The 20655-nt window shown below is 40.8% G+C and overlaps 1 protein-coding gene across 4 annotated transcripts in view; it reads left to right on the forward strand.

Moving 5' to 3' along the window:
• The window catches only part of LOC149170253 (nicotianamine aminotransferase 1-like), a 106280-nt gene extending 85918 nt beyond the window's left edge, over positions 1-20362 (forward strand). For 2 of the 4 annotated variants that reach the window (XM_089428967.1, XM_089428966.1), the window contains exons 3-4: positions 19436-19775; positions 20106-20362. In XM_089428967.1, coding sequence (XP_089285093.1) covers positions 19436-19775; positions 20106-20357 — 592 coding nt within the window. In that variant the 3' untranslated portion in view covers positions 20358-20362. Of the gene's footprint in view, positions 1-5386; positions 5601-5794; positions 6085-19435; positions 19776-20105 lie in introns of those variants that run through there. The other 2 variants (XM_089428963.1, XM_089428964.1) reach the window with 2 other exon arrangements.
• The last annotated feature ends 293 nt before the right edge of the window (positions 20363-20655 follow it).

A 20655-nucleotide genomic window follows, 5' to 3' on the forward strand; every position in this document is an offset into this window, starting at 1 on the left:
GAGGAGAAAGGGGGCAGCCCTGGCGCAAGCCTCTTTCGGCCTGGAAGAAATGGGAGGGGATTCCATTAATGATGACTGCGTAGTTCACATTCTCCACGCACGCCATGATCCATCGAATGGCACAAGCCCTCAGACCGATCTTTGCAAGAAGGCATTTGATAAAACCCCAATCGAGGCAGTCAAAAGCTTTCTGCAGGTCTAACTTCATGATTTCCGCCTCAATATTGTTTGTAGCCATGGAATAAAGGCATTCCTGTGTATTTGCGACTGCGTCCATGATGTTACGGCCCTTCAAAAAAGCATACTGGTCCTTAGTTAAGAATGAAGCCAAAGTACCTTTAACTCTTTCTGCAATGATCTTTGTAATGATCTTAAAAGAGATATTGCATAAAGAAATAGGTCTGAATTCGCTGAAAGATTCTGCCTCCCTCGTTTTTGGAATTAAGGCAATCAAAGTGGAAGAGATGAGGTTGTGAATACTGCCCGACATCCTAGTTGCATCCACCATCTTTAGCAGGTCGAACTTGATGAGGTCGAAGAAATGGGAGAAGAATTCGATTGACCAGCCGTCAATGCCGGGGCTTTTGTCTGGCTTAAATGACTTTATAGTTCGATGGAGTTCCTCTTCAGTAATCGGACTGAACAGGGCTTCATTTTTTTCATCATTGAACATCTGAGGGACTAACTCAATGCCCCAGAGAATATCCTGGATGGCAGCATCTGGCTCCCTGCTATACTGTTTTTTAAAATGTTCTACCGCCTCTTTTGCGATATCATGTTGGGAAACCAATAATTCCCCATTTCCATTCTTTATCTTCCATATGGCATTTTTCTCTCGTCTGGCATTAGCGAAGTTATGGAAGAACTTCGTGTTTTTGTCGCCTTCTTTGAGCCATAAGGCTCTGCTTTTGAGCCTCCAATATAATTCCTCTTGCTTTAGGAGTTTTATTCTTTTCTTTTCAAGATCCATTATGGTGCATTTCATGCTGAGCGTACATTTGCCATTGTCCAAGACCCTTTGAATGTCATCCAACTCTCTTTGAATTTTTCTGAGCTCCATCCTGTCCTTTTTCCTTTTTTCGATCTGCCATTTCTTAACCATTTTCCTTATTACTGCCATTTTATCTCTAAAAAGCAATAGATGGGAGTCTGGACCTGTGGATAGATCATTCCAAGCTTTTGAGATGTGTTCATTGAAGATTGGATCCTGAAGAAGAGATCTGTTGAACTTGAAATGATATCCAGTTTTGATTTTTTTATCTTGCCAGGAGAGAAAAATAGGTCTATGATCCGAAACATGAGTGTTTCCAACTGAAGAAAAAGGCATTCCCATGTTATCAATGATGCTGATGTGCATAAGGAAACGGTCATTCTTTTAGCTATATAGGCATTATCAGAGCGACCATTTGTCCATGTTGGCTTCATTTTTGCTGGGGCGATGTCTATCAAGTTGTTATTTAGAAGCTGGAGTTTAATTTTTTCTGCAAGTGGATCGATTTTTTTACAGTTTCCCCAACATTCATCTGGACTCAGCGTTAGATTCAAATCTCCTGCAATCATCAGATTTTCAATATCAAATATATCTGATGCAAAAAATCTGTCCCAGAAGGGAGCTCTATTTCTATATGGCACGTACAAATTTAGAATGTTGATTGGGTGTTTTTTGCCCCTGATGGAAGCCGCGATGATGATTCCTGCAAAACACCTGTAGGCTTTGGCTCTGATTCTGAGAGGGTCCCATAGAGTCGCTAAGCCACCTGACAGACCTTGAGCTCCAGTGGCCACCATATACCACGATGGGAGCATTTTCCTAAAGTATGAAATAGATGCCTCACTGCTATGCATGGTCTCCTGGATGAGAATTATTCGCGGGCTTGAGGAATGAAAAAGATCCTTCAGCGTTAAGAATTTGGGGTCAACGCCAAGGCCCCTGATGTTCATGGAGATAATGTGGGTCATTTGGAAGACTGTCCAGCCGTACATGCTCTAAGAGGCTGTGTTTCCGACATTCCATGGATGGGGACTTCAACCAAAGAAAGGTTCTGAATCCCTTTGTCTGTCATAGTAGTCCTTCCTCTGAAGTGTCTGCTCCCACCTTTTCCTTTTTTTCGGACAGTAATGTTTTTGGCAGAATCCGGGCTTATGAGGGGGGAAGATTGGAGCCGAGGCTTGTGAATGGTTAAAGGTTCCAATTCAAGAGATTTTCTGCTGAGGAGGAAATCTAGGTCAGAGTCGGATTGGTTGACCGGTGAAGATGCAGGAGAGTTAACCGGAGTGATCGACCCACAAGGCAGTTTGCCCTTATTATGGGATAAGGGGGGGTGATCAGGGGGAGAGGGGGAGGATGAAATGGGGATGGGAAGAGAGCCAATAGAGAGATGATCGACTCGAAGAGGGGCGGGGGAAGGAACAGGCTTGTCGTCCTCTGGCTCCGGAATATGAGGGCAATGAAGAACTGGAGGGCTGCTGTTCGGAACTTCGAAAGAAAAGTCCGGGATTCTAGGTTGTGGTCTTGTGTGCTGGGAATTGTCCCGCGGGGGGGAAGCAACGAGTAACTGTTCATCAAGCAGCTCGGTGGCAGAGATGCTAGCCGATGAGGATAGATTTCTATCTTTGCGGCTGAAGAGTCGGCTTTTTGGAATCCTTTTATGAGGGCAGTTTTTGATGAGATGGCCCGTTTTGTGGCAAGTAGCGCACCTGAACGGAATTCCCCAGAAATCTAACCGTTGCTTTATGGACTGGTTCCGCCAGGCTATTTCAATGTGATCTGGGTATCCACCTTTATAGGTCTTCTCAATGAGGATCCAAGCTATCCTCTTGTCCTTTTCACCCAAGCACCATGGGTCGACATAGATAAATCGACCAATAGAGTTTCCTATCATCTCGAGGGTTTCCTTTGACCAGAGCTCGAGCGGGAGATTTGGGAGCTTTACCCAAATGAGGCTGTTTGAGGGGGTGTTTTTTAAAGGATCATATCCGATATACCATCTATATAAAGCAAGAAAACTCCGATTGAAAACCCATGGACCTTTTAGAATGGCCTCAAGATCGGCAGGGTGAAGGAAGTGGAAACAATACCACTCCTTCATGAGGCTGGAGATGACAGGGGTGTAGCCTATGACCGGTTTCCAGTGGATTGACAGCCATTTCCTCATCTCTGTGTCGTTCATCTCAGGGAAATGCCATCTCCCGATCAGCGCTAGATTTTGAAGACTTTCGATCCTTTCTGTTAGGAAGGGGCTGTCAAGGTTAATTGCTGAGGGCGGAGCCGCAGTTTTGACAGGATTCTTCGACCTATTGTAACGGTTCTGGAGAGGGGGAGGTGCCTTCTGTGTCGCCGCCTTATCATCTTTCAAGGGGGATGAATGTTTTCTTATCTTGTCGGCCTTGAAAGAGGTTGGTAGGGCCAATACCTCGTCTAAAGTTGAATGCCAGCTCCCTGGGTACGTGGCATTGTTCCGCGTCTTCTCAGCCTCCAAGGTGGCTTTGATTAATGCCTCCGTGGCATCGGCATCCAACCTGTCGTCCATTTTAAAATCTTCCAGGGAATCGAGAAAATCCGGTTAAGTACCAAGGAAAAGGCTCACTGTCATCTGTCAGGAGGAAAGGCGTGGATGGAGTAATTGCCTGGATATGTTATGGATTTGTTCTGACAATGAAAGGGCATAAAGAATGATCGAGAAAACGGAAGTGAACCGAGGAAGGACAGATCTGAATTGATTAATTCAGAGGGGGAAGTCAGAGTATGAAAGAGAACATTAAATAGAGCTAGCAGCCGGCCACCGATTTGGTTTAAAAAAGAAAAATCTGAGGATATTGTGATAAGATGACACAAGTGGAAATAAAGGATGGACGTCAGACTCAATTTCCAAAGATTTTTTTTGAAAATTGTTGTATTGCCGGAAAAGGTATGACGATCACCGAGTAATTTTTCCGGTGATAGAAGGGAGAGCCAAACCAGAACTTGTGAGTTCAGAGGATTCGAAACTGGGGTCTCAGAGGCATGTAATACAGCAACAGTAGACCTCAAAGACACACCACCATTGCCCAATTCTGAGCCTAAAGTCTGAGCATGGCTTGTAAACATAGAAAAAATTACTAAGTTTTTGAAAAAACGCTTTGAACATTCTGGACAGGAAGAAGTTTACCGAGGCTGGCTAGAAGGTAGGGTCTCTTAGGGGGAAAATATCAACCTAAAAACAGACAGATTACGGAGCATTACGCTGAACTAAAAAACACTCAAGCCTCAGGTTCATAACATAAATCATTGTAAATTCTATAAGAGGAAAAAAGAGCATTTACAGAAAAAGTCGATAGACTGACCTGATATAGAGATGTAGCCCACGGACGAGAACACCTGTAGATGCGCAAGAGCAGCAAAACCGTCGGTCTCAAAACAGGCGTGTCCAAGCCACGCGCAGACGAGGACGGTGAACAGCGGAGAGCGAAAAATCCCGCAACAGACGGAGGAGGAGAGCTTAAAAGAGGATTAAGGAATATCGACGTAGAGGCAGATGTCCGAGGAAGGCGCACAAACATGCATGTTCCTCAAAACAATGCCAGGTGGATAGTCGGATGAGCGAGGTAGCAAGATTTCTGAAAAGGATGTTTGTCGCGGTGAAGAGGCCGAAACGTGTCATGGACGGGCTGGAATGTCGAAGAGGTCTAAGCTTGGAGGGCTATGGCAGCTTGCGAGGGCTGGTTCATCCATCAGCTAGGTGGTCATTCCAGAAGGCAGTCGTGTTGGCGAGCTTTGGTTGCTCTCGTCACAGGCGTGCTCTCCGCGGGCTCCAGAGCTCTCTCTCCTGATTAGATTTTAGTTGTAGTTTAAGTGAATAGAGATTAATAGATCTAACAATTAACTATCTAATTAATTAATTAATTAAACAATTAATTTTCCCATCTTTATTTCTTGGTCAAGTCAATTATCATTGTTGCAGAGTCCATTTCCTTGGTCAATAATCGTTATTTTTTCTAGCCATCGATTGATTTGCGCTCTGTAACCAATTATCGTTTTTGCAGAGTCCATTTCCTTGGTCAATAATCCCTATTTTTTCTAGCCATCAATTGATTTGCGCTCTGTAACCATGTAGTTCTTCATCTTATCCATACAATAAACCACACTTACTAATTCAAACGCATAGCAAAATAAATTTTGATGTAATTTTCAAAAAAAAAAAACTCTCCTCAAAAAACATTTATTAATTTATATTATAACTCAATTTAAATATACTGAAATATTAACCATAAAATTTCAAAAATGAAATATCATTGAATTATTCAATAAAAAAAAATTGATTTTTCCTGATTCAAATTCAAACCTAATTTTATATACAACTAGATTTCAACAATGATTTAGAAAAAACATACACTTTTAATTCTGCGTGCACTGAGGACGATCCTCCGAAAATGCCGAGAATTCCCATCTAAAGACCATAACAACGGCAAGCTGCAAGTCAACTGCCTGCGATAAAATAGTCGAAACTATTAAATTCTTAGATTGCCTTCCTTCCTCTACTCTGCTTCTGTTCGAGACATTCTTCACCAGAACCATGGCGGAGCCGAAGCAGCTAGCTGATTGTAACGGTGTCATGGTAAAGGTAGCCCCCCTCACATGTGTTTGGGTTCTCTTATTTTAAACTCAAGTTCAGTGTGAGATTACTGACCAGCCAATTTGTTAACGCTTACTCTATTAAATGAGAGTGAAGTTTTCTTTAAATTTGTTCATTCTTTACTTTGCCTTGTATTTCAAGATTGTGCCCCACATTTGACGTGAAATTTATTGTTTATCAAGGATGAATGTTTACAGACAGCCTGCACAGGCTCCAACAAGTGGAATTTCAGTCCAAGTGACTCCATCATGGGATGTAGCCATAACATGTTAGGAGTTCGAGGTGTTCTGGACTATGTGATGTCGCATTTGAATCCTGACGGGAAGAGCATAATTCCTCTCGGTAATGGAGATCCCTCTGCATTCGAGTGCTTCAGAACGTCCGTTCATGTTGAAGATGCGTTAATAGAGGTCATTAGAACTGGTAAATATAATGGCTATTCTCCTGGTAATGGCCTGCCACAAAGCAGAAGGTAATAATCAAGTAAACTTTTGCCCTTACGATTAAATATTCTTTAAAAAAGAAAAAAATTGAAAAGTCATAATTGAGGGTATAGTCCTCCACTGTGAGTCCATGTGGGTCACACCTGTTAGGGTCTGTGATGCTCATGGGGAAGTGATCGTATGCATCAAGACGGAAACGCAATCGGTTAACTTATTTCTTATTGGGATGTTCGGGGTAACGTGGGATCAACCTGAACGACGTGTTGTTGATTTTTAATACGCACAAAACTTGAAGGTATGCAGACAACTCGACTCAATCATTGCAGCAACGGAGATCGTAGGCTCCTCTGTTTCTAATGGTGGAGGCGATTGTTCTTGTGGCCCAAAGTTTTCATTTATTGTTCAAGAAGAGCATCCTCCTTATATTTAAATTCAGATCTTCACCATAAAAAATTTATGAGGTTTACAGAAATGTCCCTTAAAGTATGGCTGAGAGCACTTACGTCAAAGGAATTTGAGGGATTAGATCTTTGGCCAGGCTAGTGGCTAGGGCTTTTGGGTTGAGACTTTTCATACTTTTCCTTGGTCTTCCTATTATTTCCATAACCATTTATACTAGAGCGAAGTACCTTTCTCTGGATAGCTTCAACATGACACTCTGCTCTTCTAACTACAGTGATGGTGTTGTCCAAATATATCGGCTCAAACATTCTTACCTTGGTTCAAATTTCTAACCTCATATTTGAGATGTAGATGTTTTGTACCAGATTTGCAGAGACAATGGCTTTTGACTCCAAGATATGTAACTTCTCAGCGTATTCTTTGACTGTCACGTCCTTCTAGAACATGTGCATGAGTTGAACATTGTAGGGATCTTCCTAGTTACAGTCTGTTCTCTTGGTTAATGCATCTGCAAACTCACCAGAGTCCCGTCTTTGGTTTCTAACAATGCATCTTTCGCCCCAAGTTATGAGCTGTTCCATCCAAATGTTGTAGGGTCACATTTACTTATCCTCTTGGTTGTGAGTCTGTTGCACCTTGAATGCTAATTTGATCTTGTTTAACCATGCATGCACTTCTACTTCACCTCCAAAGTTGTATTATGGGATCTTTATCTAAAGGTTGAAAATGGGCCTGTGACAGTTTTGTGAGGCAGACGACTTTGGATGGTTGTTACCTCCCATTCCGTTAGGGTTTACCTCCTCTTCATCCTCATAGCTTGAGGTTTTGGCTTAATGTCTGTGGTCCTTTTCCAACAACCTGATTTCTTTTGCAAACTTCTCAAAGATTTCATCCAACTTTGCTTTAGTGACTTTTTTGGATTTGCTCTTTTATATCTTTTTTTGAAACAACACAACAAAAACAAACATCCATTGAAGTTATGATACCAACTTGCAGTGTTTCTATGGCCACATATGCAAGCAATTGCTTGTAGGTAGAGAGGTTGGTCCACAAACTAGTATTAGTTCACAAGTGCCCGGACACATTTGCTTAGTACATATTGATATTTTAGTGCATTGTGCACTATTGTTATGAGGTACTAAAGCATAATGCAATTTTGTTTGTTAGTGCGAATTAGGTTGTCGAAGGACCTTTGTTACTTTTCACGGTTCTTTTTGCCTAATAGGCTTCGTGCTATGCTCATTTGACATGTTCAATCTGTACAGTTGCGATTGCATAATGCAATTCCGTTCTCTGTCGCAATTATTTTTGGGTATTTTTCATGAATCCGTTAGGTCAACCTGCTTGGTTCTTGTACTTAGTTTTAATTTTTGGTGTAGTAATTATTTTCTAATTTATTATCTTATTTCAAGGTTTTCATATGGTGCCAACAATTTTGGCTATTGCAAACAACAAAGGCTTTGATCATAAATATGTGAAAGTCTTATAAATGTTCTTTGTAATTATATGCCTTGATGTGACCCCGAATTGTAAATATGTGAAACCCTTATAAAGATTCTGTTCTATGTTATAATGTGAGCCCAAGGCCAAGGACCCATGCAAGGAAAAAATAGGCCAAGTTTCGTAATGTAAATTCTACCTTGGGCATTGCCCAAGGTTTTCAATGATCCCTGTAAATGAATATGTATGGGGACAAGTGGCATGTTCCTAATTGTATTCTGTAGATTTTGCAGGTCCAGTCTCTCATAAAGCTGCACTGAATTAAAGAAATGTAATTTCCTCAACAAGCCACTAATAATCTGGCAATTAAACTGCTACGTACTACTTTTAAAACCTTAGAAACCTTTGGAAGCCTCTTTAAATACCGATAGCAGTGAAGAGTGCTCATGTTAGTATTCTTTCATAGTGATCATGGTGAAACTTTGTTGGTTTGCGCCCTTGAATTTTTCCATCTTGTCTAGCTGCTGTGTTGTTGCTTGCGAACTGGCTGAATTGTGGCTAGATACTGTGAGAACTAGCCCCTAAGTGTCCTTTATTCATCTCATTATGCTGCATCCATTGGGTGATGGTGGTAGGAGCATGCTATTGTTAGCCATATGAGTTGGGAAATGTGTGTGAAAGGCTGTGATTTTGCAACCCGGAATTATGTGTGAAGGATTTGGGCTTGGGACCGCATTTGAAAGGTTTGCTACCATCACAACACTGGTGACTATCCATTGGCAGATTTTTCTCCATGACTCCCTTGACTCTCTTCCAATAAGGGGTTTTGGAGCTACTATAATTCATGCATTGTTTTGTGTTCCCGTATAGTGTTGTCCATCTTGGACCTTGGAACACCTATGGATTCATGTTATGCTTTTTTGAACATGCTCAATTTGTACAATTCCAACTATATAATGCAATTTCATTCTACATTGCTATTGTTATTTTCATTTTTTTTCTCTTGTATTTTTTCTCTTTGATTCTTTCCATTACGCTAGTTTGGTTGATTCTTTGTACTTAGTTTGGTGTAAGTTTGTAACAAGTGTTTTCTAATTTATCATCTTTTGTAAGGCTTTCATGAAACATACGCAAATTTTTTTCTTGTATTTTTTGATCTATCCACTATGCTATCATCTTCTTTCAAGGTTTTCATGCAACATTCCCTGTTTTTTCCATATAATTTTTTATCTATCCATTACGCTAGTTTTTTTGTAACCATTATTTTCTAATTTATCATCTTCTTTCAAGCTTTTCACGTAATATCCCCAAATTTAGCTATTGTAAACATCAAAGCTTCAATTGTAAATATTTGAAAGCTTTGTAAATTCTCTAGGTAATCACACCTCTTAATAGGAGCCCAAGGGCAAGGCCCCATAGGAGGGAAAGATAACATATGCTTCATGATATAAATTTACCATGGGTAAAACCTTTTTTCTTTTTATTGAGTGCATTGTTGATTATCACATGCAAGCAATAACCATCTTATGAAAAATATTTGAATGAGCGGAAGCATCTTCTGTGCTATAATAAAGACTGTTTAGCTAAGTTTCCCAAGACTTGCACTTTTGGCCCTGTTACCCACCAAAATGGGTAACCCCATAGAAGAAAACTTTTCTCCTACATTTGATAGCCAGTTGGATAGATAGCCAGCGAACAACCCCTGACAACCACTATTGATCCATAAACTTCCTTGGATATTCCACTAGACAGTTCGTCACAACAGATCTAATAATAATATATTAAAATATTGAAATTTTACACTATTATAATTTATTAAACTTTAAGATCTATGGGTTTAACTGTAATTAGCGGATGCATGCGAATGAAAATTAAGCAGAAAAGTAGAGAATGAAACAATAAGCTCACACGCACATAAGACACAAGATATGCTCTCTGGGAAACCCTTTAGGGAGAAAACCTAGCTAGAAGGTGAGGCCGCTTCGCTCTCTTTCTCTTTCTGGAAATATGGTTGCAGATATAAAGAAGTAATGCCTGTGGCCCGTGGGTTGCTATAGTGCACAGATCCTCTGTGTGTGCCATACTTCCTATCTCTCTTGGCTATCTTTGCTCAGCTATGGAACAAAATTCTCTCAAAAGAATGGAATGCTTCTTCCTCCTAGTGGCCCGGTTATAACACAACCCGATAGCCTACTAGTGGTTAAGTTTGACTAAATCAACTCTTAACTAGAGTTACAAAATAGACTTTTCTAGAGTCTTTTACATCACAAACACGTGTCTAGCCCCTTTTCCATGAATAATGGGAGCTGACGCAACATCCTCCTGAACTATAGGTGTGAAAATAGGAGGGTCAACTTCTGAGTGACATAAATTTTGCATACAGACTCCGATTGACGCGCTTCTTGCATTGTTGGAAAGATCTTTGTGTGTAGAATATATAAAAGGTGTCGCGCAAGAGCGACAAAGTATTACCCCTAAACAAGGTTGTTTGATGCCTCAAAATGCACCTGGAAGGTTTCAGACCCTGTTTCGCCAAATTGGGTCCCGTTGGTAAAAATGGTCCCATGAGATGATAACTCCACTTTTTACACTCCAAATGCATCGAGATGGATGACAAACAATATGATGATCCAATTTAGATCACAACTCCACATTTTGGGAGGATTTTGGTCCCCAAAAGCTTTTACTGAATAAGGTGAGGAAATTTTTCCTCCACCTTCTCTTTGGTGTACCATTTAGCTTTGCTTGGAAGTTGTCCCTTCAACCCAATCTGCCAAAGGTCATGTTGCCCTTGTCTTGTAGTTTTGGACCTCTTTTGCAAAACTGTATCTTCTGTCAACTCTACCTAAACGTATGGTGCCAAATCCTCCACAGAATGTAGGACATATTCCTCTTCCTGATTTAGCATGGAAGGCTCATAGAGTTTCAAATTCTCTACATTCACAACTGAGTAAATGCGCATATATGGTGGTAAATAGAGTCGACAGGCATCATCACCCACCTTTTCTAGTATCTCAAAAGGACCATACCTTAGAGCTTTGATTTTCTTACCAAGCCCCTGTAGCCTCTCTTTGTTCAACTGTAGCTATACTCTGTCTCCCACCTTGAATGATTTCTCTGTTATGTGTTGATCATGCCTGGCCTTATACTTCTCCTGCGACTTCTGCAGTGTATCTTGTACTTGTAGATGGATTTGCCTGATGTTCTCTATAAATTTTTTAGCCCTCAAAGCATCTCCTGTAAGATCTTCCCTCACTCCTCCTTGTTGCCCATATGAAATATCCAAAGGTGAAGGTGGCAAATATCCAAAACAAGTCTCAAATGGGGACTTTCCTGTAGAAGTGTGGGCTGCTTTGTTATAAGAATGTTGTATATATACCAGATTTTCATCCCAGATCTTCGGATGCTTCTGATTGTATCCCCTCAGAAGCTGCACCAAAGTCCTGTTGACTATTTCTGTCTGCCCATTTGTCTGTGGATGGAATGTTGTAGATCTCTTCAACTTTGTGTCCATCTTCTCCCACAATGTAGTCCAAAATGCACTGAGAAATCATGTGTCCTTGTTTGAAATGATGCTCCTTGGTATCCCAAAGTGCACCCAGACCTATCCGCTGATGGTCTTTTTACAGGGCATCAAAACACACATCTTGCTGAACCTGTCAACTACCATGAACAGGTAATCATATCCCTTCCTGGTTGTCGGTAAACCTCCCACAAAGTCCATGGAAATGCCTTCCAAAGGACAAGTTGGTACAAGTAAGGGACGATATAGACCCTGTTTCCTATTGCTAGGCTTGTACAACAAAGCATGCATCCTATTATGAACCTAGCTACCTGCTCTTGCATCTTGGGCCAATACACATACCTTTGCAAGTTAGCCACGGTCTTCCATACACCAAAGTTCCCTGCAACCTTGGAGTTGTGATCCTCTCTAATCAGCTGCAAACTCTCACCTTTAGGAATACATAGCTTATCCAAGCTGTAAAGTAACCCATCCTAGAGATGGTAGTCAACGGTGTTGTTGCCATCGTGCACATGACTTTGAATCTGCAACTGCTGATACACCTCCTTGAAGTCCTCATCTTCTGAATATGCCTCTTTGTATGCATCATGGGTGAAGGGCTCCATGTCCATAAGAGTCCCCAAAGATGTAATCTTTGATGTGGGTGGCCTTGAAAGCATATCGGCCAACTTGTTTGTGCTGCCCTTCTTATACTTGTTCACCAAATGAAACTGTTGTAAAAACCCCATCCACTTGTAATGCCTGTTCTGCTATAGCTTACTCTGGGCCTGCAAGCACTGTAACGACTGGTGATCCGTGTGGATTACTGTCTCCTTTCCCATTAGATAGTGCTTCCACTTCTTCACAACTTGCACCATGGCATAGAACCCCTTATCGTAGGTAGGGTAGTTAAGAATTGCCCCATGAAAAACTACAAAATGGTAACATACAAGCCTTCCTCCCTGCATCAAGACAACTCCCATAGCATACCCACTTGCATCTGTCTCCACTTTGAAAGGCTGCTGTAAGTTTGGTAATGCCAGAACTCGTGCTTGACTGATCTTCTTCTTTAACTCCTCAAAAGCCCTTCGTTGACCTTTTCCCCGCTAGAAACTCTTGCCACTTGTTGTTATGGCGTGGAGTGGTGCTACTACCACTGAAAATGAGGCTATGAATTTCGTTAGGTACTGTGCTACACTAATGAAACTTCTGACCTCATAAACATTAGTAGGCACCAACTATTTCATGATGGCCTCCATCTTGGAAGGATGTATCTTGAACTCTCCTCCACCAGTCACATACCCCAGATACACCAAGGACTGCTGCGCAAACTCACACTTCTTGAGATTTTCTTTTAGCTGGTGCTTCTTCAATGTTTCCAGCACCTGCGTCAAATGTGACATAAGCTCCTCCCAAGTAGCGCTATATACCAGTATATCATCCAAATAAACAATAACAAATGAATCTATAAAAAGGCGTAGTACATCATTCATTAATCTCATAAATGTAGTTGGTGCATTACATAAGCCAAATGGCATAACTAACCACTCATACAAAGCTTGTCTGGTTTTGAAAGCGGTCTTCCATGTATCTTCTTCTTTGACTCGAACCTGGTGATATCCAGACTTCAAGTCCAACTTGGTGAAATACTTTGCTTGCTGCAACTGATCTAGTAGATCATCTATCTTGGGTAGGGGGTATCTGTTCTTGAGCGTGATTTTATTCAATGGCCTATAATCTATACACATCCGCGATGTCCCATCCTTCTTAGGTCCAATGATGATGGGCGACCCACATGGTGATGTACTCGGTCGAATGACACCCTGTTCCAACAGTTGTTTCTTCACCTCACATGATTCTATAATAGACTAACTATACATCCCAATAAATGGCAATGGGGAGTCTAGCAATAGTTGGATCTTGTGCTCTGCTTCTCTCTTAGGTGGTAACCCTTTAGGCTCTCGGAACACATCCTTGTATGCTTGTAACAACTCCTCCAATTGTTGTTTATGTTCTTAGTACATCCCTCCAGGGATACCTTGCCTCTTATTGACTCCTCTTCAGACTGATTTTCTCTTAAAAACAATAAAACACACTTCTTGCTGGAACTGATCAATTTCTTGGCTTGGTTGGCACTTACCAGTGAAATTTTCGACTTGCCTTTCTTTGCGTCCATGATGAACGATTTTCCATCCTTGATGAGTCAGTACTGGTTAACTCTCCTCATGAATATTGCATCACACATGTACATGTATGGACTCCCAAACACGACTCCACATACATCAAGGGGTACCACATCCAGATCTACTTCATCCATAAAATCAACACTGAGAGAAAATCTAATTTTGCATTGTTTTGTTACCTTCAGCTCTGCATCCTTATTTACCCATCCCAGTGGATATGGGTTTGGATGATCACGAACTTCCAACCCTAACTTCTTGACTAGCTTTGCTGCAATGAGATTCGCCCGTGATCCCGAGTCAAACATAGCATCAATCTTTGTCTTCTTGACTTGTATCTTTATATAGAAGATTTTGGTCATTTCTTTCTCTTCCTGTTGCTGAAGGCTACTTAGATTCACCTCCTTCTACACTGATGTACAAACGATCTTCTCATCCACATTTGAGTTGTTTCCAACTTGGTTGCTCGAATCAGTAGCCATGAGATTCTTCTTCTTATTATCTTTCTTCTTGTTCTTTAGGTTTAGCTCTGGATGCAACTTCCAACACTTCTTTGTATGGCCATCAATGTTTCAGTGGTTGCTAGGATCTTTGCACTCATGTGCTGTGGTTGTCGTCTTTTTATCTTTTCCCCCTTTTTGCTTCTTCTTCCCCTCGATAGAAACTTCCTGTTGCTCTTTTTGCTTCGATCCACTTGGTTGCGCTCTTTTCAGGCCTATGTTCTCTAGGTAATGTGCCTGTACACAAGCCTCGTCAACCGATTTGGGCTTGAACAATATCACTTGCTCATGCAGATGGCGGTGCAGACTCCCCAAATATTTGAGGAGTACATCTGGGTTCTTTGGAGAGATCCCAACATTATAGCCATCTTTCTGAATTCTGTGGTGTACTCCTGCACACTTTGGCTTGACTTTTGCTTGAAGTAATGCCACCGGATCCACTGGTCCTCCACATACCCAATGGGATAAAACTGTGACTTAATGAGGGTTTTGAAATCCTCCCACTTAGTCACTGGAGGTTCTCCCTCCAACCTCAGGGTTTCTGTGTGGCTCTCCCGCCAAGTCAGTGCATGGCCCTCTTAATTTAGCCACGCGAATGAGATATTTTGCTCTTCCTCGTTCTGATGGATGCTAAAATAAACTTCCAGTTGCTGCTTCCAATGGTTCATCTTTAGAGTGTCGATCTCGCCGTGGTATGGATTGATATCGACTTTGCTTCCATTTTAAACAAGGATTGATTCACGACACTCGAATTGGGTTGATCTTTTCTGGGTTCTTTTTTCGGCTGGTTCTCCATGTCTTCCCGATCTTCTAATCACCCTTCTGATTTGTCCTCTGCATTTGAACCCCCATCTTCTCCAAATATCCACATCTTATTGCTTAGGGTTGCCATGAGGAGGTTTACATTGCGGTTTATATCCGCGACTTGTTGTTCGAGCCACAAAAACCTCACCTCTGCAGGATCACGAGGTTCGTTTATAGATTCGTTGCCTATGATTAGGGTTTTACGATTTTCGGCCTTGTCGATCTAGATCCTTACAATCTCCACAAAATACCCAAAGAAACCTGAATTTGATACCAAATGATCCGTAAACTGCTGTGGATATTCCACTGGACAGTTCATCACAACAGATCTAATAATAATATATTAAAATACTGAAATTTTACACTATTACAGTTTATTAAACTTTAAGATTTGTGGATTTAACTGTAATTAGCACATGCATGCGAATGGAAATTATGCATAAAAGTAGAAAACGCAAAAATAAGCTCAAACACACATAAGACACAAGATATGCTCTCTGGGAAACCCTTTCGGGTGAAAACCCAACTGGAAGGTGAGGCCGCATCGCTGTTTTTCTCTATCTGGAAATATGGATGCAGGTACAAAGAAGTAATGCTTGTAGCCCTTGGGCTGCTATAGTGCACAGATCCTCTGTGTGTGCTCTACCTCCTATCTCTTCTAGATATCTTTGCTCAACTATGGAACAAAATGCTCTCGAAAGAATGGAATGCCTCTTCCTCCTAGTGGCCCCGTTATAACGCAACCTGATAGCCTATTAGTGGTTAAGTTTGATTACATCAACTCTTAACTAGAGTTACAAAATAGATGCTTCTAGAGTCCTTTACATCACAAACACGTCGCTAGCCCCTTTTCCAAGAATAATGGGGGTTGACGTGACATCCTCCTGAACTGTAGGTGTGAAAATAGGAAGGTCAACTTCTGCATGGCATAAATTTTGCATACAAACTTTGATTGACATGCTTCTTGCGCTGTTGGAAAGATCTGCGTGTAGAATAACATGTAAAGGTGCTGCACTATTGCACCAAATTTTTACCCCCAAAAACGTCGTGTGATGCCTCAAATAGCTCCCGGAAGGTTTCAGACCCCGTTTTGCCAAACTGGGTCCACTGGTAAAAATGGTCCCGTGAGCTGATTCCTCCACTTTTTCCACTCCAAATGCATCGAGATGGATGAAAAACAATATAATGATCCAATTCGGATCAACTATTTGACGATGATATGCCATGTGCCTCCACCATTTGCATCAACCATGTGCCTCTTACCATCCGACATTTGCACTTGAATGAATGCGGGATGCTATTCAAGAGGTACTTTGATCATTTTGCAATTGGGTGTTTATACTTGTTTGTTTTGGGCATTTGGTATGGATAAAGGGGTAATCTAGAAGATTGATTGATTTTGACTGTGAATCTATTCTCTTACCTTATTAGGGGGTTTAATCCAATGTTGCGAACATCGACATCGGGATAAAATCGGCAAGGGTCTGGAAAACCAAAAAATCTTAAAAATTTGGAAAATATCTTTAAAAAATCGACAAATATCGGAAAAATTAAGATACCATAAAAATATCTTTAAAAATCGGCAAACATCGGCTAGGCCAAAAAATCGTGATTTTGAGATAAAATCAAGATGTTTGCAACACTGGTTTAATCTTTAGCCCTAGTCTAGTGAACCTCCCTCAAGGCCTTAGGGTCATAAGAGGGGCACTACTTGGAAAACTTGAATTGAGATAGCATGTTCATTATCCCCTATACCATACGTGAGACTTTACATCACACATTACAAGCCCCATATAACACCTCCTTTCTTTGGGTCTAACTTGTCATTGGTTCATTAGGATTTGGGACCCACATGTCCATACTCATTGAGTAGGGCCGAAAAACTATTTCCTTGGATGTTGATGTAGCTAAAAGAATAAAAAAAGCATACATGGCCATAATAAAACAAAAAGAAGAAAATCAAGATGCAAAAGATGGTTGGGACATAAGTTAGCGTGTGGGAAAAAGCCTAGCATGAGCTCTACCCTTCTCATTAGTCATCACTTGATTCTTGAGCACATGATGCTCCTTTACATCAAAAGGAAACCTTACATGTCCCAGCCTTGATGAGCGATGAACTGTCTCATCTTAAGGGGTAGTATAAATGCTACATCATAAAGAGCAAGCTCTAACCCTTGAGCTATGCACTGTAATACAAAGCATTATTGAGAAGAAGTAAAAGGCGCACTAGAGGGGTGGGAAAGCAGGTCTAGTAGGGTAACTCATGCCTCCACGATTTATCCCTCCTTACATTCATACACTCAAGATGTGGACTCCCTATTTGTTGGTCTCGATGACCATGGCACTTGGCCATGCAGCCTTTATCCTCCATTCTCATACATTTACACTAACACCAATTGATTGAGGGGTTGACCTTGGAAATGCCACCTCCCCTTGAGGGTTGGAAGCACCTAATAGGGTTGACCATTAGCCACCTCTATCAAGGTAGGGAACACCTTTATGGAACTTGGTCTAGTTAGATATTGGAAGGTGATTCTTGTTTGAAGTATTAATGTGCCCCTAACATTCAAGTTTGGTCCACTTAGATGCACATATGATCTTAGTCTCTGATGGATGGTTGCTTTCACTTGAGTTCATGTTGTTTTTATTAGGTGGTCCACAACACCCAGGCCTTGAGGGCACCCATTTCGTAGGTACCTGTGCCTCTTTAAAGAGATAGATGGCTTAGCAGATCAATGTTGAGAAAGTTCAGCCTCCTGATGACTTGAGTAGATGTTGCATGCCTAAGAGCACCCTTAGGACCTAGGACGTTGGTCCACTTTGACCTAGTACGTAGGATTCCTCATGATGACACCACTGGACCTAGCATGCCCATAGGTTGGTCTTGACACAACTTGATCGGAAGGACCTGATTAAAAGCCCAGATGAGGATGGTCTCCCATTGATAGGCTTGGGAGGGCTTGTTGCACCTGGGGAAGCCCTAACACTAGACGAAGGAGGCCCTATTTTGACAGTTGGAGACTCATGGAGATGACTTGATGACACCCTAGCTGGACTTGGGACCCCATAGGAGGATTTAAGGACATTCATCAAATTTTGGATGATTTTGACACCATGACACTTTTCCAGACCTCATCTCGGCATGACATGTCATTTGGAGTCCTAAAAGGGCATGATGTTAGCTTTTCTAGAGCCTACGACTCGCACCTATGGGCATTTATGGCTTATTTTGTCACATAACTAGTGGGTTGGCTTGTAATCTAAGGTTATTTTATGTCATATTTGATTTAGGGGCTTCATTAGTCACAAATTAATTGAGGTAGACATCATATAAATAGAGGTCACCTCATCTGTCTTTTCATCATCACTTGTGGATCAATTCAACCTCTCTAAGAGGTTTCGACCTAGCTAAAATAGACTTATTTGTTGTGGAGATGTGATCTTTTGTGGAGTATTTTCTTGTGGAGACATCCTCTTGCTTTGGAGACGTCATTTTGGAATAATAAAGGATTGGCTCATGCATTTTCTTGTAATTATTCTACATTGTTGAATATCTTTTATGGCTATTGCATGGAATGATTATTTATTAGGGTTTCTATGTGCTAGTTGTTATTGAATATTTTTTCTATGAAATCTTGGCAATGGTATTGTATGCATTACCCTTAAGAGTGTGTGACAATCCCTTGATTGATCCTTCATGTCAATCGCTCCTTAATGATTTTATTCCCTCATAAAATGATAGCTAGGGTTTTTCATTATCCATTACTCCATTCTAGGGCTTGATTTCTTCATAAGTAGATCTCTCTCTAGACTCCATCACCCAAAATCAAGCACTAGCCTTTCCGCATAGGAGATCACACCATAAAACCTCCTTAAACTCAAATTTTCTCGTTTCCGAATTTTCGGCCCTTTAAGGCAAGCCGCTAGGCTAGGGCTAGGGCCAAATTCAACTAGGGCAAGTGCGTTATGATTTTGGAAGGGCTCTACAGGTGGTTTGTAAATCATTGCCTCAAAATCACCCCATTTCCATGGTGAATTTTTTCATTTTAGGGTTGACATCACAAGCCCTATTACTGTTTACACTTGGCTTTACTTCAGCTGGAATATTATATTCTATTGATACTTTGTCTGCTATGGCTATATTTTGTCCCATGGTGTTTGGTCTGTGTGTTTCATGATTTGGTGTTTATCTACTCTAAGATTTAAATACAATAATCTAAACCTAGAGTTGTAACAATAAACAATTACATATTTAAGGGCTACATATTGTTCCCAACACTGTGCAAACATCGATAATGAAGTACTTAACATAAATCAGAATAAGTGCAATAAGAAATAGTAGTGGGATTGTTATACTTACAGTAAATGATGAGTCACACTGAAAAGTGAATTAGTAGTGGAGTAGTTGTTCCTGTGATTCATGATTTTGACAGGCCTTCATCTTTCTAATTTTACGAATTTCAAAGATTTAGCTACCATTTATGAAAGTAAGACCATCATAATTTTTTCCATAACCTTTTTGTCATGCTGATCTGCATAGCTTCACTTTCAGAGTGGTTGCAGATTATCTTTCTCGTGGGTTGCCCTTTAAGCTGTCTGAGGATGATGTTTACCTGACTTGTGGCTGTTCACAAGCAATTGATTTGGTTCTCTCAGTTTTGGCTCGTGAAGGTGCAAATATTCTCCTCCCAAGACCAGGATTTCCAGCATATGAAGCATTAATGGCATACAAAGGCATTGAAGCAAGGCATTATGATTTAGTTCCAGAAAGGGGTTGGGAAATCAATCTAGATCAACTTCATACAATTGCAGACAGCAACACAGTGGCAATGGTTATTATCAATCCAAGCAACCCATGCGGCACTACTTTTACCCATGATCATTTGGCTAAGGTGGGCTGTAATTTGGCGACATAATTAACTGTTTCTATACTGATGGCTTCTCTTATTTGCATGAACTACTAATTTAAATATCTTCTATTAATCGAAGTTGATATATAATTTGCTGCAGCTAGATATTGAGCTAGATATTCATGGTCCATGAGAGGAAAATGTTTTTATCATGGAAAGATATTTATTTCCACCTCAATTTTCTTATTCTTCTAAAAACCTGTCTATAATCTATTAAGAGGACAAGGCTTTGCATTGATCTGTGCATAGATATACCTATGACATTTCTTGTTTTCTTTTGTTGGTAAATTGAAAGTTTAAACTACCATGCAGGTTGCAGAGACAGCTAAAAGGTTAGGTTTGTTAATAATCTCAGATGAAGTCTATGCTCATATTGTCTTTGGTGAGAAGCCATTCATTCCAATGGGATTCTTTGCATCAACTGTACCGGTAATTACTCTTGGGAGCATATCGAAGAAATGGATGGTTCCTGGTTGGCGGATTGGTTGGCTTGCGACATGTGATCCAGATGGTATTCTGAGGAAATCTCAGGTTTGTACTGTAATTAATAACTATTTTGTATGATGAAAAACTGCTAAATTGAAGTGGCAGAGAATGTTCCATGGATAGACTTGATATCTTTCCCAAATGAATTGAGGGCATATCTTTTCTTACGTTTTAGGTTTTTTGTTTATGTCAGGATACTGTTGAATATTCATGACTAATGATGGATACAAACAGTAGCTATTCTTGATGTTGATGTAAGCTTACTGGTAAACTGTGTGTTATTTTCGCTGATGTGCCCGACATTTCAGGTGAACACTCCGAAACGTCGGGCACATCATTGAACACAACGCACAGTTTACCAGAAGCTTACATCAAC

This window comes from Pinus tabuliformis, chromosome 4_2 (assembly GCF_031772625.1).
Source record: "Pinus tabuliformis cultivar Carrire ecotype Pingquan chromosome 4_2, CPIR1, whole genome shotgun sequence".
Taxonomy (NCBI): Eukaryota; Viridiplantae; Streptophyta; class Pinopsida; order Pinales; family Pinaceae; genus Pinus; species Pinus tabuliformis.